The sequence below is a fragment of the Spermophilus citellus genome, assembly GCF_964194105.1.
Source record: "Spermophilus citellus genome assembly, chromosome: 4".
Classification (NCBI taxonomy): domain Eukaryota; kingdom Metazoa; phylum Chordata; class Mammalia; order Rodentia; family Sciuridae; genus Spermophilus; species Spermophilus citellus.
Genome location: NC_138185.1, coordinates 34,065,738 through 34,092,842, shown reverse-complemented (window position 1 = coordinate 34,092,842; position 27,105 = coordinate 34,065,738). Strand labels below are relative to the sequence as shown.

At 33.5% G+C, this 27,105-nt stretch overlaps 1 protein-coding gene across 6 annotated transcripts in view; it reads right to left on the bottom strand.

Annotated features, from left to right (window-relative positions):
* The window catches only part of PLCB1 (phospholipase C beta 1), a 718,158-nt gene that overhangs the window by 356,628 nt on the left and 334,425 nt on the right, over window positions 1–27,105 (bottom strand). Inside the window, exon 4 of one of the 6 annotated variants that reach the window (XM_081292674.1) lies at window positions 22,751–22,832. The exons of the other annotated variants lie outside the window; for them this stretch is intronic. Coding sequence (XP_081148800.1) covers window positions 22,751–22,832 — 82 coding nt within the window. The remainder of the gene's footprint in view (window positions 1–22,750; window positions 22,833–27,105) is intronic. 6 annotated transcript variants of the gene reach the window in all.

Here is a 27,105-nt window from a genome sequence, read left to right as displayed (position 1 = left end):
ATTAGTATAGCCTATTAAACCAGTATGGAAGTGTCTTGAAAACTAAAAGTAGAATTACCACATGGCTCAGCAATCCCACTACTGAGAATAAAACCAAAGGAATGGAATTCAGTATGTTGAGGAGATGTGTGCACTTCCTGTTCTTGTAGCATTATTCACAACAGCAAAGATATCGAATCAACCTCAAGTCTGCCCATCCATGATGAATGGATATAAATGTGAGATATGTACACACACCCAATGCAATATTATTCTGCTTAAATAAAGAAGGAAGGAATTTTGGCCATTTTTGACAATGTGGATGCATCATGATAAGTGAAATAAGCCACAGACAGACAGACAAATACCATGTGCTTTCATTCATATTTGGAAACTAAAAACAATAAAACTTCTGAAATGAAGAATAGAATGATGACTACCAGAGGTCAAGATAGAGATGAGTATCAAGTTTCAGTTAGAAGAAAGAAATAAGTTTTTGAGATCTATTATACAGTATAGTGACCATAGTTAATAATAATGTGTCCTATATTTCAAAATTGCTAAAAGCACAGATTTAAACTGTTTTCAATGCAAAAAAATGTGGTTGATATGGGAAATGATAGCTATATTAACCAGCTATATGTAATCATTCCACATATATACACACATCAACACATAAAAATATACAGTTATTATTTGTCAATTAAAGTTAAAAGTTAACTTAAAAATAATGATGGTCTTATCTGAAAAAAATTATGAGAACATATGGTTAAAAAACTTCTTTAGAAATAGCCCATTGAAGATTAATTACTTCTTTTGAATACTAATTAAAGTCAACTCACTTCTGTGAGGACAGGAAATTTGCAATTGCTTTTTAAAAGAGATCAGTGTTATCCTCCCCTCAAAACACTTGGGCTGTTAGTTTTGTTATGCACATAGAGAAAGGATTTGGCAAGTGAAGAATTTTTATGGTAGAGGTATCCTATCCCCAGTTCTGAAACCGTTTGGTTGATGGAATAAACAAGCTTCTCATTATATTTAGCACTTGATTCACTCTAAAATGATCAATATAAAAACCTTTAAATCTTACACTCAATAGATAATATGACTCCTTTCCATTTCCAGAAAATCTTTTCAGATTCTTTATCCTTTTTATCTACAAAATCTACATTAATCAGTCAATCAATCAAGACATCATGCAGTCCTCCACTGTTGAGACATAAAATACAATCATTGACAGAACTGGTGGTAAACTAGCATTCCATAATGTAGCTCTGGAGAGAAATAAAAAATGGAAGCAATGTCTGAAAAAAAAAAGCTGATAATAATGGTCTTCTATAAATGGCCAAATAGATAATTATTCCCAAGTCTTTATTACCAAGTTTTCAGAAAGAAGCTTAACTTATTGTCATGTCAACAGTGTTAACTATTTTTTTAACCAACTCTCATTTTTTATTATGCCAGCATCTTTACTAGAGGATGTCATAGTCTAAATTCTAAAACAGCTTTGGATTCATCCACTGATATTCTCACTCTTTCGTTACTTTCTTTTCATTGTAACTTATAAGTATCAGGAAGAACAGGAAGAATATATTTTGATGAATAACCATAACTAGCTTTCTTTTATCATACAAACAAAACGCCAATCATGGATGCTTTCACTTTTTACCCCAGGTTGACGGCATCTCATTGAAGGATTTTTCATGTGAATTTGCATGTTTTCAAAGCATGTGGATAATATGTTCAATAACCTTCTCTGATTCTGATGAAAATCATGACTTCATTTCCCAGTTGCCTTAAGAGGATTTTTCTGTTGCTCTCTCATGTGGAATGTCTTACAGCACCATGAAGCAAGGTACTATTTCTACTGTCTAGCCAGACATAGGCAAGGGACCTGGGTGATCTCACTGCATCATATAGCACCAAGACCCAAAGTCTTATAGAATACTAGTCAAGGGTTAATGTTGAATTGCTAGTATTTCAGAAAGGTTATGTTTTAAAGATCAATATATTATAGTTTTATATTGATAATAAAAGAAAGAAAATATGATTTTAAAAGATGATTTAGGCAATGATGTATACTAGGGGTAGATAGAAGACTGGTCTGCTTTGAGAGCAGTTTATAAGGGAATACATAATCTGAAAGCTTTTTTAAAAAATTATGTATGAAATATGTTTTTTAAAGTATCGCCTTTCTCTGAAAATTCTTTTAATATCAGTTATAAAATGCTTCCAAAATCTTCTGCTGGTTTCACTTTTAAAAAATTGCTGGTGTTACTGTTGTGTTTTCATTATTCATAAGGAAATATATATATATATATATATATATATATATATATATATATATATATGTGAATTAAAGCATGTATATGCTTCAAATTAGCATATTTTGTTATTATTTTTTGGGGGATAGTGCTGAGTATTGAACCTGGGACCCTATGCATGCAAGTCAAATGCTTTATCACTTAACTACTTCCCTAGTTCTTCTGTTAATTATTTTAAATTAACCCAAAGCGCAGTCCTTTGTAGAACTCATACTTAATGTTTATTTCTGATATATAGATGACATATACAGATTTAATACCACATATTTGCTTCTAGAAGAAGTAAGAGGTTTGATATCAATTTTCTTCCTTTAGTCAAAGATCCTATTTTCTGACTCTGGGATATTACATACACCAGAGTTCAAAGAGCAGATTAGAAACAAGTAAAGATATTATAGTGATGATAAAGAGGAGGACCAAATCTTGAGTCGCTTTAAGTCTGACACTTAATGTGACCATTTGGTGTTTTGTCTGTATTTAAATTTTCAAATAATGAAGTAGTATGAACTTCAAGGTATTGGGAAAACAAATTTTTATTTCATATATGACTTTATACGTTGCAAATCAGGTTGTTATTTGAACTGAAATGCAAATATTATTTCACTTATAATATTCTAAAAATTAGCTTATATAGAAAAGTAGTTTCCATAAATCTATTGTAAACCCACTGATAGATGAAGATATTTCCAACCTGGGCTAGGGTGCAAATATCCAATCATTTGCTACCTCTAAGTTATGTAAGAGATTTTTATTTGTTAATCATATATTTTACTAAATTACTTCTTTTTGATGGGATACTTTTATTCTAAATTGATTTAGAAGCTTTAAATTTGATGTGTACACCACAGACTATAGCTTTGAAAAGATATCCAGCATAATTACAATCCTATTCTTTTTGAAATTAATTTTTGTTAAAATTATAAAAACCAGAGTAGCAGCTAGTGGGGAGGATTTTAGAAACTGCCAAGTTTACTTTGAATAGGCAGACCTCAAAAATCCCAGATAAAAATAAACTGCAGAATCATGGCATTATAAATAGAGACATAAAAATCTGATACTTGATATTTCATAATACTATATTTTTCTTACTCCATGCCTTTTGTATTATATTTATGAATGCATATAATTAAAACATGCATTTTCAAATAGTTATAATTTCTCTATTAACTTCTCTATTCAACTTTCTGTCACTGGTCTCTCCATTCCCTCCTTGATAAAAAATACATAAATGCTCACGTCTGCCCCCACGAAGTAGCTTTGGCATATAACCTCCCTGTTGCAAGTTTCCAGTTCCTTGCGTTACAGATTTGCTACCTAATGTCCATGAAGCCCTCTCTTTGGCTTGCATTTTAAGTTGGTGAGATCTGGTCCTGTTAAAGTATACTGATCTTTGTTAGTCCTACTCCATCCTGAGTTTGATCTTTGCTCACTATTGGGTGTGGCACATGGGAAAACACGCTCCTTAAAACCTTCACTATCCAAAAAGATTTATAACTTTTTGTTCACTTTGATCTTTGCCAATTGTTACTCTGTTACTCTCTCAGATTCTGACGCCATATAGCAACCACAATTTATTAAAATCAAATTTATACTGAGCATGTCCTATGTGACTCTGTAATTTATGTCCTAACTATGATACTTGTGAGATTAAAAGATTTTTGACTTAAAAATTACTATTATTAAATTAATAGACCTACACAATGGTTCTATTGAAGCTATTTCTAAAAATAAAAATTCCACTGTCTCTACCATACGAGGATGGAAAGAAAAACCAAAGAGGCCTCATTTTAAAAAATGAATTGGCCAGAACCTCAATCTTAGACTTCCCATCTCCAGAACTGTGAGCTTCAACTTGATCTAAAGGAAGTCATTCAAAAGATATTTTGCTGTTCATCTAATGGAAAATAAGTTTTTTATTCATCTCATGAAAATTCACATATCCAGAAGAAAAAGCAAATATATTAAAATAAAAAAAATCCTACATTATCCACAGATACCCACAACCAAGCACCATAGAGAAAATACCCTTTTGTGTTATTGTTATATGAATATAACCCATGTCATGTTAATGTATGTATGCAAATATATAAGTACACATTCATATTAAATTTAAAAATTATTATCTTGTTAACATTTAGAAATAAAAATTCCAATAATAATAACCTATTATAAAAACTGGGACAAGGGATAAACTGAAAAACAGATGTCACCTGAGATTATACCAGATAAATTGAGGATTAAAGTCACTCTTGACAGGTATGATGAAAAACACCTATAATCCCAGCAACTTCAGAGGCTGAGGAAAGAGGATCACAAGTTCAAGGCTAGCCTCAACAACTTAGAGAGACTGTATTTCAAAATAAAAAATAAAGAGAGCTGTGGATGTAGCTCAGTGGTAGAGTACTTCTGGGTTCCATCCCTGGTACCAAAAAAAAAAAAAAAAAAGGTCACTGTTTTCATAAGCAACCTGAGCTTACCAAAAGTATTTTTAGATGGGTTGTGGTGATTTAGATGGATTCATTACTTCAAGTCTATCCTTTGTGGAAATCCACCCTATAAATAACTAGCCAACACATGAAAACTCATTTACAATGGACCTGGTGTCCATTTAAATACATCAACAATTGTGGCTTCATTAAAGCTCTGATTTTTCCTGAGATGTGAATTGACTTAATAAAATATGTAATTTTCAAGTTAAATATTTATAGAATAGTTCCTTATGAATGGTTTGGTATCTTAAAATGTAGAATTTCTATATTAATCTAGACTAAGATCAGATTGATACAGATAAACCCACATTAAGAAAGAATGAGATGTATTGAGAATGACTGAATTGCTTATAAAACCTACAATGTGCATTATACCGTCATGTATGACTAATTAAAACAAATTAAAAAGTTTAAAAATCCACAATGACATAGACAAAATTGGTTGGGGGCTATTCATAGACAAGGATGTTCAGGTGGGTTGAGTTCAAGTACACTGGGCTAAAGCAACACAGAATTGCTGACTAAGTGTTAATAAATATTTTTTCATCAAGTCTGTTGTTTTAAGCAAATGATTGTTTCTAAGATTCTTGCAAAGCAAAGAAAGAAACCTCAAAACAGATAATACTATGTTGTTTCAAGTATTATGTTAAACCAAGTTATAAATGAACAGTAGCTGAGTAAGAAAGGAACAGGAAAAGAGAACAGAAGTACATGTAATGATCTCTGTAATGATCTCATTCCACACACCAGCACTAAAACTTATATCCATAAAATCAAGTTAAATTCTCCAGTTATGCCAAGACCTATTCCCTCAAGAAACATGGAAAACAGAGCTTTCCCAGTTGTCCATTTTGACAGATCCCTCCAATAATAATAGCAAGTAATTTGCATGTAATCTAACCTGCCTTTAATTAAATTGTTACTCCATTCACTCTCTTAAAGGCCAACTTATTTCTCCAAACAGATGGGACATAATTACTTGCTCCAAGAGATTGCTTCTCCATTGAGCCAACTGTATTCTCCCTCATCTCTCTTCTAAATGCTAAAATTTCCAAGGTTCTCTTGAAGAAGAATTAATATCACTGAGCAACTTAACAATTTAAGAAAATTGTCTACAGTATACCTAACAAAACAGGATATAGTTTATGGAACATTTTACTTGATAGCCTGGTAAGGGGAAATTTGTCACCGAAAAGCTTTTGTTGTTGTTGCTGTTGATTTCAAACAAACACCAAACTGACTAGTAGGCTGTACATTACTATTCTTTCTACTCATTTCTTCCCCTGATGAGAGGACATAAACCTTGACTGTTGTTTTATTCATCAATGGGATTAATTCAAGATGGCAGGGTAATGAAAACCAATATCCAGTACATCCCAGTCTGTTTCCCTGATAGTCACAGTGGGTGGGGCCAACTGATGAGTCTCAAGGGGGCTTCCTGCTCAAATAGAGAGGAAGAAAGAAAACAAAGAAAAGACACCATCATGGTGGAACCACTGTTGGGAGTGTAGGGCACTTCTTTGTGTAATCTTTCTTGGGAAAAGGCATATTTTTATCACCATAATAACTATACAACCCCTTCCTTCTTGAGAGGAAAGTGACAAAAGAGCTCAATGTCCATTTATCAATGCTAGATTGGTAATTCTAGACAAATCCACGGTCCCCTATATTTCAGTAATTTTTAACAACCAAATATTTCAGAAGCACCCAGGTATTTTTGTGCATTGTTTTGGCTTGACTTGGTTTTCTGGTAATTTGTAGATTAAAATGCTTTTAGGGTAAGGTCAGAGGAAAACATGAAAGAAAAAAAGAAGAAACAAAACAAAGAGAAAGGAGAAAGAAGAAGCAGAGGGTTGAGGTATCCTCCTCATCTGTTGTTTTCTAATAAGCGAATATCACATGTAACCAACCAAAATGTCTTGTAACTCAAATTATAATTAACTGAAAAATTAAAGGAATTCCACCCTTAGATTTCTTGTGTGTGTGTGTGGGGGGATCAATGCTACTTTTCTTTTCTCTCTCTCTCTCTCTCTTTTTTTTTTTTTTTTTTTTTTTTACTTATTTCAGTGCTGGTGGGGATTAAACCCACTGTCTCATATATGTTAGGTTATCACCACTGGGCTACACCCCCGTCCCTATCATTATTTTTGGTACTTTCAGCTACTTGGGGCCATTGCAATTCTCTGCTAGCTCTGAAATCACGTGAATCACATGTAGCCTTGAGGTTTGTTTTGGCCAAGGATATGTCACCTAAAGGGGCCTGTGTCACTTCTGGACAGACATTTGAAGAATCAGTGTAGGATTTGTCACTTGTCTTTTCCTTCTGTTACTGCAAATGGCAATTTGGAAATGGGATTGCTCCATTGCTGAGTCTTAGGATGGAGGTGATACAGGGCACAACCCGCAATACAACTGTAGCTGGACTGCAAAATCCATTTCCTACTGTCATTTCCTAATATTCTACTGTCAAGCTCATCTGCCAAAAACGAATGAAAGGGATGCCTTTCAAGTAAAATTTCTATGCCCCTTGACTCTTCTCTCTGTCTCTGCTTCAACCTTAGAGACATCAAAAGTGTCATGCTGAGTAACAGAAGAGGAACTAAGGGACAAAGAGTAAAAACCATGACCACACCAGCCACATTTTTTTCTCTACCTCAAGCTCATGAGTCAGGTAATTTAGATATCAGTTGAGTGAATGAAACTTTTATATTCAACTTTCCTAGACTCTCAGGATTGTATATTAAAAGTTTACTATTATTCAAATCACTTTAAATATTTAACATACAGATGAGAAATATACTCCTATGATTTAAAATTCAAAAAGTAAAAATCTTTTACAATAAAAAGTGTCCTTCCTACCCCTGATGCTATCAGCCCAGGTCCTAACCCTCAATTCCTGTGAATTATTTATTTAGCATAGTCATGTGTATTTCCTGAGTTTTTTTAGATGCATATGCAAGAAATACAAATATACATCTTTTATTTCATGATAACATACTATCTATACTGTCATATTTTAAGTATCTTTTTAAAAATAATGTTATTTGTAAATATTTCATAATAATCTAAATCACTGAAATTTTCCAAGAAAAGGTGAAAATAAATCAATATAACTTGATTGAAAATCTGTGAAATATGAAATATAATAACACTCTGTTCTCACCAAACTCATTCAAAAATTATACATGTGACCACACAGGGTTCAGTAAAAAAAAAAAAATTACAAAAGCTGATATTTTTTAGCATGATTCTGTGGAGCATGGTCACCTACACTCACTTAGAGAGAAAAGGTGTCTTCTGGCCCTTCAGATAAAAGTAGAAAGAATTGGAAGAAAGAGACAGCGTCAAGGAGGAGATGATGTTGAATTGCTTGTAGCAGAACAGAAGCATACTGCCAGCAATTTCAGAGAAAGGAAAAATCATATGCTGTGTCCCTAAAGAATACAAGAAATGACAGGTCTAAAAAGCTTTAGGACATGGTGAGAGATCTATATCTCAGTCTAATGAGCTAAGGTATTTTGTAGGTGTTGGAGGAAGCACTTGATTATATTAGTGTTTTCAAAAGTCATTTCCTAATATTCTGCTACTTCTGAGGTTCACTTTCCAGTCATTTTCTATAATAACTAATTTGACCTTCTACATTAATCATCAACTTGGGTACCCAAATGTTACAGGACATATAGCTGGTCAGTAGAAGGATCACATATGCTGTATTTCTCTTTAGTCATGCCCAGGATTGATGAAGAGATGATAAGCCAGAATAGAGGAGAAAAGGGGATTAACTCTGTTCCAGGCTTACAGGTTTCTTATAACTTGAAAAGACAAAAGGAGAAAGCTTGAGACAGAAATAAAATAATATTAAACATTTTTTGCAAATTTATCCCACTCTAGGGATTATCAGTAGAATAGCAAAAAAAAATTATATGGAATTGGGGATTTATACAACTATTATATCAGCAAATTTTGTAAGAACTCTGCAAAAATACATGCAGAACAAACTATTTTCACTAAGCTTTGAAAAGTAGCAGTTAGAAAATGATTTAAAACCAAAAATGGGATACTAATTACCAATTCACCAATCAGCAAAACTTGGATTTTTTTAATCTATGAGAATGTAGTTGTTGAAAGAAAAACTAGAATATGGAAATGTTTAATGGATAAATTCACTTAGGAAGAAACTGTACTTAATGAAATGCAAGTCAATGTGCCATAAAATACATAGGCATCTTATTTTCTTGAAATGAGGATAGAGAATATAAATATCTTTCAAAATGATACAATAAAAGATTTTGGACTGTAAATATATCCATCTGCCTTGTCAATTGAAAATGTTAAAAAATTAATTTTCAGAAAATCATATGGCTATTAATACCACCTTTATCACTAACTATAACAGTGCTGACAGGAATAAGATAAGATTTAAATGTCAGAGTAGTTCATGTTGAGTATTTCCCTTCCCGGAATGCTTTAAGAATATATATTTTTAATAGCTCTGCTATCTTTAGAGCCAACTCCTGGACCTTACTTAATTTTAGTTTTAAATTTATGTAACAGCATTTAAAAAATAAATACAATGCAGTAGTCATTATATATAATAAGAATGATAAATAACTACAATAAAAGGTGTATAGTTAAAAATGAAGTGAAGCTGTTTATCATAAACATCATTTAAGCTTTTGATTATTGGTTTTTTTGAAAATTCAGTCCTTAGAAGAAAGTATCAACCTTGGCAAAATGAAATAACACATGGAACTAAGACAAGCAAGAAATACATATACTTATATATATTTATATACTCCTTATTTTATTAAATATATGTATTTCTAATGTTACTTATATATATATTTTTGAGAGAGAGAGAGAAAGAGAGAGAGAGAGAATCTTTTAAATATATATATTTTTTTAGTTCTTGGGGGACACTACATCTTTGTTTGTATGTGGTGCTGAGGATCAAACCCGGGCTGCACGCATGCAAGGCGAGCGCGCTACCGCTTGAGCCACATCCCTAGCCCACTTATCTTATATTTTAAAAATCAGAAATATATATATATATATTTATATATATAAATATATATATATAAATATATATATATATTTATATATATATATATATAAATGCATATAATGCATGTATGTATCCTTTAAGAAATGGTACCATAATACATATATACATGTATACATACATATACATACATGTATATGTAGCTTCACTTTTATTATCTTTTAAGGAGATAATTTGTAAATATATGTTAAAATAATAAGGCTGGCCAGGTGTTGGCACATGTCTGTAATTCCAGAGATTTGAGTGGCTGAGGCAGGAAAATTGCAAGTTCAGAGGCAATGCCAACAACTTAGGGAGGCCCTGAGCAACTTATTGAGACCTTGTCTCAAAATAAAATATAAAAAAGGGCTGGAGGTGTAGCTCAGTGATTAATCGTCCCTGGGTTTAATCCCTAGTACCAAAACAAACAAACAAACAAACAAAAAACCACCTTTAAGATTGCACACTAACAAGCACATTTGCTAATTTAGGAGGATATTCCATGGCAATTGTGTGCTGGGCCAGGACAATGGAACTGGATATTTCCCACAGTCCACTGCATGAATTCATTATAGATTGACACATTGCTTCCCCAGCCTGAAAATTCTGGGTTGCTAACCACTAGCTCGGGATGGTGTCCTCACGTGGTGAGACAGGTTCAGAAAGCCCTCCTGGAAAGGTGCAATGAAGGTGGGCTGCATGCTGCCTGCTGCCCCGGGCCTTTGCTTGCAATGCAGAAGGCACTCTGTGCTACTGCTTCTTCCAGGAGCACACCCTGTAACCAAAATTCCCTAAATGTTATGGACCACAGCACACAAAATAAATATCATTTTTTATACATTTTCTATCTGTTGGCTTTTCACTGAACATCTGATACAAGAGTATTTGGCACTGAGTCTGTGTATGTTTCAGCCTTCCTATTGACAAAATAATTATAGTTATGTGATTTGCCTCAAAGTAACTACTGCATAATGGTGTGCTCTATTTAATATTGCTTTGATATTCCACAGTCCAGGTGAATATGTGGAAAACAACCCTCCATAAAAGGTACAAAACAAAGAAAAATCGTATGAGAAAAGCAATACTTGTATTTTTTTCTCAGAATATTGTTTTTACTTTCGCTTGAAATATCCCATAAGTATATAGGCAATAGTAGTTGTTACTCATAGGGAAGTTATTGTAAAATGTTATTTTTTGAATGGAAACCACACAGCTGTTCAAAATTCAACAAACATACATCTGGCATGAGGGTAGATTCCAAACACCTCTGTAATATTACTGCAGCAGCAGAATGAGTTCTGTTTTTCAACCATGACAAGTGGTATGAGTGGATCATCTATTCAATGCTTATACAGCATACACTCAAAAGAATGAAATAATGGCCCACAAGACTGCCTTCCCAATATTTCTTCCGCCACAACTGCCATGTGTAAAAGTCTGGGCTCAACTGCAGGTGAAGCAGAAGGAAATTTTGTTGGTTGGGAACACCTTCAGTCAGCCACCAACTGATCTGGAAGTTGACAGTACACCCATAGTTGCTCCAACAGAGATCAGCTAATGCTGACCTACATCAGCACAGCAGCCCCACTGACCTGAACCCAAATGGCAACTGTCTGAAACAAGAGTTTGGGCTAGTTCTCCATGCAGCAGAAACTAGGTCACTACTCCTGTAGCATCACCTGTCCCTGAGGTACTTCTTAATTGCACCATCCTCTCCTTGAGAATGTAATCTCTATGAAGGCAAGGACTTTTGACAGCTTTATTTTGTCACTGTGTTCCAAACTCCTACAGGATTCCATAGCTATTAGGTGCCCAATAAATATCTGTGAATTAAACAAATGAATTTATTTTATAGAATTATTCTGAAGGTTAAATAAAATGACATATACACAAATTTCATAGACTATTTAATAGACTCTAGGAACAGATTTGTATTGTTGGCATCATTATCTTCCTAAAAGATAAACAATGACCAAGTAACAAAAAGGTATTTGGAAAGTAATTATCGTCTACAAAGGGGATGGAGAGAGAGAAGGGGAGGGGAGGGGAGGGGAGGGGGGACAGTGGAGAATGGGATAGACAGCAGAATACATCAGTCACCAGAAAGGCAATTTGTAAATCAATGGAAATGTAACTGATGTGACACAGCAATCTGTATACGGGGTAAAAATGGGAGTTCATAACCCACTTGAATCAATCTGTGAAATATGGTATATTAAGAACTATGTAATGTTTTGAACAACCAACAATAAAATAATTAAAAAAAAAGAGATGAGGATTTTAAGTACTTGTGAAAAATATGCACTAGACCAGCAAATGAATGTAGTGATTAAAAATAAACACTTCTTAATAAATAAGGCTTGATTTCTATAATGAGCTACTTGCATGTCTTCAATTTATTAACTGGTCTTAAAAATGGATGAGGAATTCAAATATTTTTCCATGCTTTGTTTGTTTATTCAAAACATACTCTGTACCTTTTCCAAGAAAAATATTTTCTTAATTTTACTATTTTTTTGTCATTCACACAGATAATCATTGTAATCATCAGTATGTCAAACATGCTTTGATCTACATAAAATCATCTAAAACTATAATCTAGCAACCACAACCAATTCATTTTATGGTCAAATGCATGGTTAAATCTTGTATAATTAATTGACTTGCAACTGTTGTGAGCTGCCTTTGCAAACTAAAAAATATTTGTCTTGTTTCTCAGAAAATGCCAAGGATGAGATGGGTAATTTGGATAGCAATTTTCTTCTCAAAACATATTTAATAATTGTTGGCAGAATTGTCTTCAAAATATTGTCTTCTGAGTTACTTTCCAAAATTAATATTAGGCAGACTGTATTTACCTAAATCCTCATATATCATTTTGAAGTTCAATAACAAATATCAGATGGGTATTTTAAATGTTCCACAATGCATTTAATAAATTTTAAAAATTTAAACATTGTGCTATGGATATATATAGGCATCAGTTATACCCAAAATAAAGATGTAGACTTGCTTTTTACTTCCAAAGTTGAATGGTTTTTTTTTTTCCTACATAGAATGTATGAGACTAAACAAAAATTTAGTAATTTTTTTCTCTTCATTTCAAATCAATTATGTTTATTATAGGTCTAATACATGATTATTTACCAGATTACTTAACTACACATATATTACATATGATATTCACTATAATCCTAATACTCCTTTTAAATTTTGTCAAATAAGCTTCTATTATCATCAAAATAGTTAAGAGTCAGCCTACAGAGACCCCATATATATTGACTTGTCTTCATGTATGTCCTATACTTCTTTGACTCAGTTTTTCCACCCATGAATGATATTATCTGATGCCTAAATTTCATTATAAAAATGAACAGGAGCCAAGTGCTCTGGGCTACACCTGGAATCTCAGCAGCTGGGGAGGCTGAGACAGGAGGATCGCAAGTTCAAAGCCAACCTCAACAATGGTGAGGCACTGAACAACTCAGTGACACTCTGTCTCTAAATAAAATACAAAATAGGGCTGGGGATGTGGCATTCAGGTCACAGTGAACATTTCTTATGTGGGGGAACAGTAGTAAGCACAGAGGATAATACTGCAAATTAAAATGCAATGTCCACACTTTATTATGGTATGTATCCTTCAAGGCAAATAAGAAAAAAGGGAAGAAAACCTAATGAGTATAGAAGATAACATTATATTATTATAAGAATTATGATTAAAGCAAACTCTGGTAATACTACAGAGGCTTTGGGGAAATAACTCTGTTACTTTGAATAGGATGATCCCAGAAAACACTATGAGGAAGTGACCATTTTATTGAGATTGGAAAGTATTAAAAATTGCAGAGACACGGAATAGCCAATACAAAATGACTTGAGGCAGGAGGAGTTTGAGTATTGAGGCCAATGCAGGTAAGTGACATGATTAAGTAAGAAAGTTGGGTAAGATGGAATCAAGGGGAGCAGAATCCACCTTGACTGGCCATTTGTCTTGTTCCAAGCATTGGAGCTTAGAGTCAGTTGAGTCTAAGACTTTGCTTCTCTAAGTGAAAATGGACATATTTCATGGAATTGTGGTGAGATTAAATGAAGTTATGCAAGTGATGCTCTTAAAACATGACTAGCCATATTTAGCACTAAATGAATACTGATGTTATAAATTCATTGTTGTTATTTTCCTGCTAATAATTTACCTCTTTTCCTTATCTCCATATGATTAAAATTTTTTTAAAAAAAGATACTTTTAACCAAATCTCAAAGGAGAAGGAAAGAAATCTCAGAGGAGAGAAAGGCAGAAGGAAAGGGGAGAAAATGTGTATTGAGCACTAAAGACCTCATATTTGGACTTCTTACACATGAGGCTCAGTTATCCTCCAAGAACTCTGTGAAATGGGTATCTCCTGCATCTGCATTTTGCAGAACATGAAACTGAAGGTCAAAGACTAAGTTCACAACCAAGTTCCAAAAGAATCAGTCCAGTGGTAGAGCTAGAGTATAAACCAGAGGTGCTGGAGAAAGGAAGAGAAAACAAAAAGAAGGGAGAGAGGCAGGTAAAAGAAACCAGGGGAAAGCGTGAATAACTCCTCTCTCTTTACTTGCTTTTAGTAACTTGCTTTTATCTCTCTTTAGAGGTCACAAGCTGAGCCATGTACTGCTGTTAGCTTTGCTCTTTGTAACACCTCTGAAGTACAGGTCACCATGGTAACTGTTGCCTAAGTCATTTTTCAGGAACTTGGAGGTTCACTTTTTTACTATCTCCAACCAAGTGAAACCAAGGACCCCTTCCTCAGCCTGCACAGGTATCAGAGGGCTGGAAAAACCCACCCTCAGACCACTCTGTTGTGCCATTTTATGGACTTTAGAAAGTGCCATGAAGTCAAATTATGAGTGAAAACTCTGATTACAGCACTTCCCCCTGTTCTGATCACTTTTCCCCAGGCCTACCACCACCTGTTTCTTTATCCCACAAACACCCTTAGTTTGAGGCTCCAGGAAGTGGATTGAGATTTGGGACTTCCACCTCTTCATGATCAATACCTCGTGAACAAATTCTCCTTTTTAGTATTAACTCCTTATATCCAGTTATTGAGATACCACACAGTAGGCAAAATGCGTTTAGTTGGGTGATGGGGACAATACGATGGAGAATAAGTGACTTAATTATGTTGAAGGGAAGAGAACGTTCTGAGCAAATAAGGAATAAAGTAGAAACTTACACCAAAATCTGTCAGAGGGATAATTTTAACATATTTACAAAGAATACCCAGAATTACAGACCAAAAAAAGACTGTTTTCTCTCTTGTTTTAGTTGCTAAGGAATTTAATTCACTTTGGTAGCTAGCTTTTTATGTTCTGACTTAAGAGGAAGCTAGTTACTGCAATCCTCAAGTACTTAAATATATCACTGCCTTTAAAATATTGTGATGGATCATTGCATTTCCCCACAACAACAATACCAGATCTATCTTGTCTACAGTACATTCTTATGACATTTTGGATTAATTTCCTGATAATTGTTGTTTTAGTATTCCTTAAAAACATAATAATTTAATCTAAAATAAATGTGATCTTCTATAGAAAAATCTAAAGAACAAAATGGAAAACTTTCAAAAGGCAGAAGGAAAAGAATGTTCCAGAATGTTTTCTTATAATTTTTCATTTTTTCAAATATTCAAAATTTGACATTTTGATTCCTTTTCAGAATCTTCTAATTTAGAAACACAGACTTTGAAAAGCCATAGGAAGGACTGCTACCTTAGACAGAGCTGTCAATCATGCTAAAGCACATAACACACTAAAAACTTCATGAGACTCAAAGTATCACCATCTTTCTTCTGTTTGCCAGATTCTGAAAACTGGAAATTCAATAAATTTTCCAGAGACACAAGACAAAGCAGAGTCTTTCATCTATCCTTTGGAACCTGTCATAAAATCAAACCATTACCTAAAACCCAACAATGTATAATTACCATCTTGGAATTTGATAAAATCAATTGTATAACCTAGACAAGAGATTTAACCAATGATAAATTTGATTTTTTTTCTAAATGAAAACTGATGGAAATAATTTTTTTAAAAAAAATAAGTTTGTTCATTTTGGCCACTTTTCCAAATGATAAACCAAAATGGGGTGTCCTTGGTGATCAGAAATTGAGAAGTCAGGGAAAGATGAGTGACATGTAGGATTGATTGAAATGAAAATCATACTATAGGGACAGATTTTTGCAAAAGGAGAGAGCTGGCCATTAACATTCATACCCTGAAGTTGGATGGTATGAAGTGAAAAAGGTGGGGGATGTTGATGAGACAAGAAAGTCACAAATATAATGTCATTATATTGATATACATATATAATAACTTTTGCATTATAGAAATAAAGACATGTACTTTGTAAATTCAAAACTAAGTCAATAAGAAAAATCTACCTCTGGGAATATTTGTGCTTGGGTTTAATCATGTTATATATTCTAAGACAGATATTCTTCAATTCTGACTTATGTTTATATTATATTCGAGCACAGTCATTTTCCCCCACTTTATCACACTGAAAATATAACTTACTAAATTACTCAGCACTATAGTTGCAGAAGGAAATCTGACTCAACAAATATTTCCTGTTTAAATTGTTCAGCATTCCTACCATGTTATTCTAAAAACACATGCACATGAAAAGACATTTAATTATGCCAGATACTTCCATAAAACTTTCTTTGATGCAAACTTACAAAAGACCTATTTGAACAGTTTGTCACCAGAATTCCATTTGGAAGATGTAGTTAGCAATGCAAATTACATAAAAATGAATGACTCACACATATAGCCAGATAAGTTCTCTACAATCCAGATGAGCTGTATGCAAAGCCTAATAGTAGAACTCTGGGTAAGTCAACAGGAAGTAGGTAATTGGATTTTATTTTTTAGAGGAGCAAGTTGGGGAAAAAATGATTGGCAAAGCAACCTTTATTAAAAATGGGCAGTTTTCATCGTAAATGATGAAGTCAATACAAATACTCTGATCTGAAGACAACTTCTTTATTCCCAAACACCTTGAACCAAGAATATGTACTGATTTTTTAAATCAGGTGAGTCATTCCCACTTCCAGTCAGCATTGCATGAAAGGGGACAGAATTACCCTGCCACCTGAAATAACAACAAAACAGCCAAAATACATTAATTTTTTTTAATGATACAGAATGTCAGGTAACAAAGAATTGTGATCCTTGGGCAAAACTAAACAACTGAGGTGAATCTTTAGCACACTCCAATTTATTGTCTTGAGAGACTGCATAGTGCAGGAAGAACTCAGGAAGAACCCAGGGATTCCCTGTATTGAATCTGGAAAGACTCAGGCAGAAGGTACAGAAAGTACTGGAAAAGGGACAGCTTTGGAGAGAAAGAATTCTCGATATCTGTACAAGGTCCCATGGAGTGTTCTCCAGGACCCTGGAAGCAGCCTCAGCAATGTATCAAGATCCTGTGGCAAAACAAAAAGTAAAGGAGTCTGGGGGTCTAGCTCAGGTAGAGCAACTCCCCCAGGGTTCAATCCCGAGTACTACAAATGAATAAAAGGCCTGAAAGTTCCCAGTAAAGTCTCCTCTGCCTCTACAGAGACTTCTTTATGGGGAGATAAGGAGCTTAATTAATCCCAAGTACAAGAAATACTAAGAAAATTATAGTAAGGGACATGATAATTAAATTGCTCAAATTTGTGATAAAGAGAAAATCTTAGAAGAATAAATAGAAAAAGAAATATTATGAATGGGAAAAACCACACAAAAGGAAGCATTAAAAAATGGACACATTTCTTTAAAGACATAAACTCCAAAATATCACCTAAGAGGGAGTAGATAACCCCGACAACACTATATGCATTGAAGAATGCAAACTAGTAGGCAAAATTCTTCTCACAAAGAAACTTCAAGCTCAGATTGCTTCACTGATGAATTCTACCAAACATTCAAGGAATAAATAGTAGCAAGTCTACACAAATTGTCCTGGAAAATTGAAAAAGTGGGAATATACCCATTTCATTTTATGAAACCCTTGACCAAAACCACAGAAAATCAAGAGAAAAGGAAAACCACAGCTAAATATCTTCTAACATATGTGTTGAATTGGAAATAAAGTTTTACTGAAAAGAATCTAATAATATCACAAAGAGTAAAATAGCATAGTCAAGGTAGGGCTTGATTCCAGGAAGGTAAAAAATTTACCACTGAAAAATTAATTGACATAATTTACCATAAAAGCAAAGCAAAGGGGGAAAATCATATGAGCATCTTGGTAGATGCAGGAAAAATCATTTTAGGCAATCTAACATACCTTCCTAAAAATAACTAAATGAAAAGTAAAAGTTTCTCTGCCTGATAAAAGACATCTGCAGAAAGCCTACAGCTATATCATACTAAATGATGAAAGCCTGGATACTTTCCTCTGGATCATAAACAAGACAGATGAGTCTGATCATGTCACCACTATTCAAAGTTGCCCTGGAAATTCTGGCCAACTAGATTAGAAGGGAAGAATAATATGATCATTTAGTGGACAGTTCAATGAAATCTATAAGATTTAACTTATAACTAATATACAAGGAAGCAAAATTGTGGGATTTAAAATCAATGTACAAAACTTAAATCCATTTCTATATACAAAACAACACATAGGAATTGAAATAAAAGAAACAATTGCATGAAATATGAAATATTTAGGGATGAGTTTGAAAAAAGAGGTAAACGATTTTTACTTTAAAACCCAAAAAGAAAGCTAAAAAACATTCAAAAATTAAACAGAAGGATATACTATTTTCAGGAGTAGGATAAATCCTTTTTAAAAAGAATTAAATATTTTCCAAGATAATATTAAACATTAAATGCAATATTAAACAAAATCTCTAATTCTTCATAGAAACTGTTAAATTAATTATAAAAATCATATGGACATGGAAAGAATCTATATTCAACACAACTTCAAACAGGAAAATAAATGTGGAAGACCAAGACAACCTGATTTTAAAAATATCCATAAAGTTATAGTAATCAAGACAGTGCAGGATTGGCATTTAAAAAAGTCAAAATTTACCAATGGAAAAGAAAAGAAAAAGTCCAAAAAGAGACACACCTATATAGGCAAATGGTTTTCAATATGGGGCAAGAGACAGTTCAGTAAAGAAAAATCAGTCCTTTTGGCAAATGATATAGGAACAATTGGATATCCATTAAAAAATACAATAGAAAGAATCCAATCCAATCCATACCTCTCACCATATACAAACACTAATTCACCATTAATCATAATCTTAAGTGTACTATTTAAACTAAAAAACAAATTATTTAAAAAAGATGATAAAATCTTTGAGTTAGACAAATATACAACACTAAAATTATAACCCATAAAAGAACAAATTGATAACTATTCTTCATAAGATTAAACATTTGTGTTCTTTGGAAAACATTGTGATAAGAATGAAAAGATAAGAGAGACTTAGATAAAATACTTGCAAATTATATATCTGAAAGATAATTTGTATTCAGACTATATATACAAGTAAAACTTTCAGAATTTCAAAATAGGAAATCAATTTTCCTCCCCAAGTTGGCTAATTTGGACAGGCACTTGACTGCAGAAGGAATCTGGATGGCAAATAAGCACTAGAAAAAATGCTTTCCATCATTAGTCATTAGAGAAATGCAAATAAAAGCCACACTGATGTTCTAGTACCCACGTAATAGAATGGCTAAAATTAAAAAATTCCAAGCATAACAAATTTTGGCAAGGAATCAGAGTCACCGAAAATTTCATATACTACTGGTTTGAACGCAAAATCATATAACCACTTTGTAAAACATTTTGGCAGTTTCTTAAAAGGCTAAACATATATCGACCGTATAATCCAGCTGAACAACTGCTTGATACTGATCTATAAGAAATGAAAACATGCTGCTGGGGTTGTGGCTCAGTGGTAGAGTGCTTGCCTAGTATGTGTGAGGCACTGGGTTTGATTCTCAGCACTTCATGTAAATAAATAAATAAAAGGTCCATCAACAGCTAAAACATTATTTAAAAAAAAAGAAATGAAAACATAACGTCTATCCACGAGAAACGAGAATTTATACAAGAGTTCAAAGAGTTCATAGCAGGTTGTTAAATGATAATCCATAAACTGGAATTAAGTTTTTTCCATCAACAGGCAAATGCCACTGTAACCAACACCACAAAATTCCAGTCATTTATGAACAACAAACCCTTAACTTATTGATTACACAATATCCATTGCGTAGTTTTGGATCTTCACTCTGGACTGACTGAAAGACCTAGGAGATTACATGGCAGAACCCTTTACTGACTCTTAACTGGTTTTCTTAGAAATAGATTACTTTGTTACCTTTATAATTCATTGTTCAAAGCAAGACACACAGCAGTGGGGTATGGAAAATTATCTTTTTAAGGGGAGGGTTTGGTATGGAAGGATTGGTGGGAGCTGCAACAAATGTTTTGACAATAATAAAACCTCCCACAGTACTAGAGTCTTCTCTGGCTAAGGATATATTTATGTTGTATTCTACCTGCATTTTTTTCTGTCTTGCACCAAGAAATAATTGGATTACAACAAGGATGCCCTCGGATACCAGCACAGAGGAAAAGTTCTTAAATTAAATGAGTTAGAGACCTAATTCAATAGAACCCTTGGAGCCTGGAACTTCCTAGAGAATCTTAAATTTTATGAAGGCTACAGCTCCCCATTAGACTAAGATATAGACGGTTCTAGGGTGAACATGGTCAAGTTTTAAAGCTCTTTTTCAAACTAATACCTTCAAAATATAAGAACTTTACAAAATCATCTACTATGATCAGCAGCATGACATCTGTACTCTGGCCAACCTTGTAGAGTGGCAAAGCTTGGCCAGAGTACCCTGCCAAGTCCTGTGCTACCTCCAGGGATTGGGCCTAACTCAGTTTTGGAGGCCATTATGATTTATCTCCCGCTTAACCCAAACCAGAACTTGCTACAATGTAAGCATTTTGAAAAATCTATTAAAGATATCTTTCAGACTCCAAGAATTCAATGGAGGAAGCAAGGATGGGAGTGGAGAAAAGATATGTAGCCAAGTTATGTTTTCTCCAAAATGAACAGTTATATAAAGATATGAAGGCATTTCATTTCATAAGATTGTTTATTTCTCCAGGTCATTCAGCTGAACTATTTTAGCTATGTAATACTCACCTTTGATGAGAAAAATAATATTTAGCTTCCAGGGAACTTTCCTCTGGAACCTCAGCATGTTGCTCATTTCACTACAAAAGATATATCTATAGTCTGCATGCTATAGATGAGACTGATGTACAGAAGCTTATTCATGGGGTCATTTACTGGTCTAGGCTCAAACACAATCCCTCATCGTCTCACAATAAACTGTGGTATCCTCTTGGGAGCAGGACCTTTATTTTACCATTTTGGGTGCCCAGAAAATTCCTAGCAAAGTTGCACATACTTTTAAGGTAGTCAATAAATGTAGAAGGAATAAATTACTTAATGTTGTAAATTCTGCTTATCAGTACCACATAAAATAAAGTATTTTATTTAGGAAAATGTTTCCTAATCTCCATTTGTCTTTTAACATGCCACTGCTGAGATTAAACAGGTCTATGAACCTTTGCCACGCTACATTTTTGACAATATAACCTATCAATTAAATGTTGATCTCCATGCCAGTACTGTTAGAACAAAGTCATTTAAGTCTGGCAAATTGACACAGATTCAACAAATGCCTCTAATTGCAGTTTTACTATGTTTATTAGCAAAAATACAGCTACAAAATGCAGTTTAATAAACTACATTAAATAAGCTATAGTAAATCTTGATACTATGTTATGATAAGACAACAAAAACATTTTCAAAATGCCTACTTGTTGCTTATAGAGCATTAAGTCCCCTCCCACCAACTGCTAGGTATGAATCCAGGGCCTTGGGCATACTAGTAAGCACTCTATTGTTGAGCTACACCCTTAGCCGGTAATTAAATTTAGAATGATGTAAGTGAGTCTAGGAATGCAAATGATAACCATTGCTTAGGCTCATTAAAGTTTCCCTCGAGGAAATTCTATTAGTAATAAAACATAGATTATCCTAAGCATTTCAGGTCATTTTAAGTATGAACCTTTGAAGTTAAAAGGTTGTCTTCATTGTATTTGGAGATCTGATATCTCCACATATTTTGTTTTATAATATTTAAGTTTCTTAGAATCAGACATGGAGATGGAAATTTGCAGGGCTGTGATTTATTGAGGGCAGAGTCTCACAATATGCCTGTGAGGGGAGGAAGGCAGGACAGGACAGGGTAAAAAGTCAGGCAAATATTTGAAATGTACATGAAGCTTCTCACTGCAGAGCTCTGGAGCAAAAATCCCATTTTGAGACAAGAGAGCTGTGTGTGTACATATTCCTAAATTAGGAGAGATGTTACATATTCCCTGACATCTCAAAGGTGAATCATTAGCAGCCACAGAGGGCTGTTGCCCCAGTCTAGAAACAGGGATGTGGGTGGAGCAAAACTCTTCAACTTTCTTCAGGCAGAGTCTTCAGAAGTGGACTGTCAGGGATCGTCATGAAGCAACTCTTTCCTCTAAACAGACCTGAGGTAACTACGGAAGATCTCAGGAGCACCAGAACAGATCAGATCTAGAAGTTTCACATATCCCCTCCCTGTCCGACCCAAGCCAATTAAGAAAGACTTAATGTCTATCCTGGTGTTGAAGAATTGCAACCATTCCAGGGAAAGTAGAGGATAGCTAATCCTGCATTACAAAGTCTTTCTAAAGAACCTTCTAAACCTGGGGAATCACCACAGATGATACTTGGAAAGCAAATTCCTGGAGGAAGCCCCACTTAGGAAAATTTGGAGTTATTTCTACATACCTCAGAAGTGGTGATACAGGTGTTATTAGGGAACATCCACTCCATTCTTCTAGGAAGCCAATCAGGTATGGCCAAACCAGTGCTTCATGGAAAAAAAAAATATACTGCTCATCATCTATTTTGCAAATTCTAGAATTTGTTTATGAAACTCTTCCAAGAAGTCTTATGGAGATATTTTAAGAAAGTGTAAAAAAATAAGGACAAAGAAAAAATAACCCAAGAAAAGCATTTCATCTTCTAACTCTGTTTTGTAACCGGATAAGCTTTTTAGTTCACACACAGAGACATGCACACACACATTGATACAAATACATATGGCTAATATTCAATAATATGAGTAATCCACCAAATAGCAGAAGTAATTTTTTTCACATAAAGCAGTTGAAACATTCATCTTTTATCAAAGTATAGACTGTTGCATATCTAATAATGTTCTTTTCCATGATGGAGATTTAAGGGCTCAGGCCGCATGAAATACCAACTTTTGTCACCTGCATTAAGACTTGATTAGGATTCAATGATATATTTATATATTCACAGCAGAAATACAAAACTTCTTAGAGAAGAAAGCACTCTGATGGAAAATGTCAATAAACAAATATAGTCTAACTGTTGCATTACTGCCAAAACGTCAGAACTCTTAAAAGAATATTTTGGAGATAAAAGCAATTGAAAGGAAAAAAATGAAAAACATGTTTAATACATGCCTGATAATTTGTCATTTCTGAATTTTGAAAAGTTTTCCAACTTGGAAGTTTAAGATGGGGAAAGTAACTGGCATTTGACAAATTTTTACATCTGAATGAGTTAAAATCAAAGATATATGAGGAACTCAATTGCTAGAGTTTGCATTTTAATCTGCTTTATCTGTTTTGCATAAAAATTCATTTTTCTTAGTGAACTGAGACAGATTGATCAGCTTATCACACTTTATCAAGTGGTAGATAAATTATCAGTTAGAATATTCATTCTCATATTTTGCCACTGGTGCTGGGTAGCCTTGGTTTAGGTTATGGCGATACCATAATGAACAAAAAAGACTGGGCTTATATGGAGTGTTTGTATATTAGAGTGGTTTGTTCAAAGAAGATTGGGATATATTATTCAATTCCATAATACGTTTTCCATGTTCCTAGAAAACTATTCAGAACCTAAAAACAAAGCATACATATACACCATCAGGCTACCTACCTTTATCTCTATGGAGAAGTCTCACTTTATTTATTTATTTATTTATTTATTTACTTACTTATTTATTTATTTTTGGTACCAGAGATTGAACTCAGAGGCATTTAACCACTGAGCCACATACCCAGCCCTATTTTGTAGTTTTAGAGACAGGGTCTCACTGAGTTGCTTAGTGCCTCACTTTTGCTGAGGCTGGCTTTGAACTTGTGATCCTCCTGCCTCAGCCTACTGAGTTGCTGGGATTGCAGGCATGTGCCACCATGCCTGGCTTCACTTTCATTATTCATCAAAAGAAAGATTATTGTACACAATTGCAGCACAACTCTTCATTTCTCTGGTTGTAGCGTCGCACCATATGTGTAGTTATACATGTACCTAGGGTAATGAAAATGCATTCTGCTGTCATATACACCTAATTAAAATAAATAAATTAATTGATTAAAAAATAAAAAAGAGAGATCATTCTAGATATGCTAGTATTGACAAAGATTAAGACTTAAAGTCTTGATTTCCTTTAATATTTCAGGTAGAATGTCTTTGGTAGGACGACAATAAACACAGTCTAGTTGTCTTTCAAGTACTTACTCATGGCTCTGGATTTGATGATCAGTCAATTAAGTGTACTCCCAGTTAATTATCATTGGCTTGGGAGAGAAAGGTACATCCATCAAGAACATTTTTAAGTTTATTTTGTTAAAGTGAATGATAAATAAGCTTATTTGCTTATTATACAGTAATTGATAGGTAAACGGGAGCTATAAAATGTTTGAGTAATATGGGGAAACACATTAGAAAAGCTGGATTTGTTACAGATAACATAAATAACTTACATTTGAATAATCAAGATATTACTGTATTTGGCATCTATTCCACGATGTCAGTCCACACTGAAGTTTCTTTTCTTTTTTAAATATGGTACTGAGGATCAAACAAAGCCTTGTGCATAGTAAACATACACTTTACAAAATTCAGAACAAAATCACCCATTGTTAATGACCAATCTGATAAAAAAATGTGAGGAAAGTGGATTAGTTTTCAATTAGCTAAGATGCACTGACATAGGGGAAACAACTCCCAATAGAATGTTTTGCTGCATTAAAAGTATCTTGAAAATTTACAATAGATGATTATTCAAACCTATGAAAACCTTGAGAATGTATGTTTCAGGTGAAGGCTGAGTTACATCCTCAGCCTCTCTTTCCTTTTGTTAAATTTCTTTCTTTCTATCTATCTATCTATCTATCTATCTATCTATCTATCTATTTATCCATCCATCCATCCATATCTGTTACATGTAAAAGTATGTAATTATAGGGTACAGTGTGGGATTTCAATACATGTATACAATGTATAATGATGAGATCAGATTAATTAATTAATTAATCAGATTAATCTATCAGCTCAGACATATATCATTTTTTCTGTTGGAAATATTCAAAATCTTCTCTATTAGCTTTTTAAAAATATTCAATTAGATTATATCAACTATGATCATCTTACTGTGTGCAAGGGTGCTTTTTTGTATCGGTTCTTTTTAGTTATATGTAACATTATAATTCAGTTTTACATAATTATATAAGCATAGGATATAATTTGTTCTATTCAGTCTCAAGTGCTTCTGCTTTCCCTCCCCACCTCCCTCCCCTGTTTCCTTTCCTCTATTCTACTAATTCTTCTGCTATTTACTTATAGTTTTTGTTTTGAATTAGTATCTTGTGGATATACATGATGGTGAGATGCACTGTGATATACTCATATATTTACATAGGAAAGTTAGATCAGATCCATTCCCTGGTCTTTCCCTATCCCATTCCACCCCCATTTCCTTCATTTACTCATACTCCACTGATCTTTCTTCTATTTTTTTATCCCCTTCTCCCTCTTTTTTTTTGATTTTGCATATTGGAGAAAACATGCAATCTTTGACTTTTGGGGACTGGATTATTTCACTTAGCATGATCATCTCCGGTTCCATCCATTTACTGCAAATGCCAAATTGTCATTTTTCTTAAATCAAGACAAAAGTCCTCTTATCCATATTTAAAAAGTTGTCTCCACTACCAACTAACACAGTGTCATTTTAACTTAACTGGTGGATATTGGAAAGAACACTTATAACTGCCACTTTTAAGAAATAAGTAACAGAATATAAATGGAAATTTCTTATAAAAGTTTACAACTAATTGTATTTTCAGTGGAAACAATGACTGTTTTGGTCTTACCCACTCCAATATTTCCTATCTGGCTTTCAATCTCAAAACCAGCAGTGAGCTGCTGCTAATTATAAAACTATTATTATTTCGACATAAAACAAAATAATACACCACCCAAGTCACCTAAAGTTTAAGACTGGAGAGGTATAAAGATGGTGAGTCAGACAGTTAATTGGGAATTTAAGAATGCTCTAAATTATGTTCTTAATGAAAGAAGTAAAATATCAAAAACAAAATTCAGAACAAAATCACCCATTGTTAATGACTAATCTGATAGGAAATGTGAGGAAAGTGCATTAGTTTTCAATTAGCTAAAATGCACTGACATATGGGAAACCACCCCCAATACAATGTTTTGCTGCATTAAAAGTATCTTGAAAATTTACAATAGATAATTATTCAAACCTATAAAAAACCTTGAGAATGTAGGTTTCAGGTACAGTTATAGAACTGGGTAGAACAGAAAACAAATGCTAGCAACAATGGCAATACCCTTGGCCTGGAAATGCTTCAGGAGTTTTATTTTCCGTAGAAAACGCTCCAGAGATTTTTATGTCTACAATGAAATTAATTTTTCTCACTCCTCCCAGTTTACCTTTTTGATTGACACTTCTAAACATTGGGTATGTTGACATTTGCATTCCATTCAGTAAAATTTAATTTTTATATATTTTTTTCCTAACACTATATTTCTTTTTACTTTAACAACCATATAAACCTCTTCACAGATCTACTTGAACAACATTTATATTTTCTAACACTGAAACACTGTCATTTAAATTTTACTTTCCCTATTACAAATTCAAATAAAAATAAATCAGTAGTCAATGAACATAGGACTGGTTATCTTGCCAAACATATTTTATATACATCTACCAAAAAAAATCTTGGAAACAAACTCTTGGAAGAAGAATAATTTTAGAAGTACTTCCAAATCATGCTACATAGCTTTAA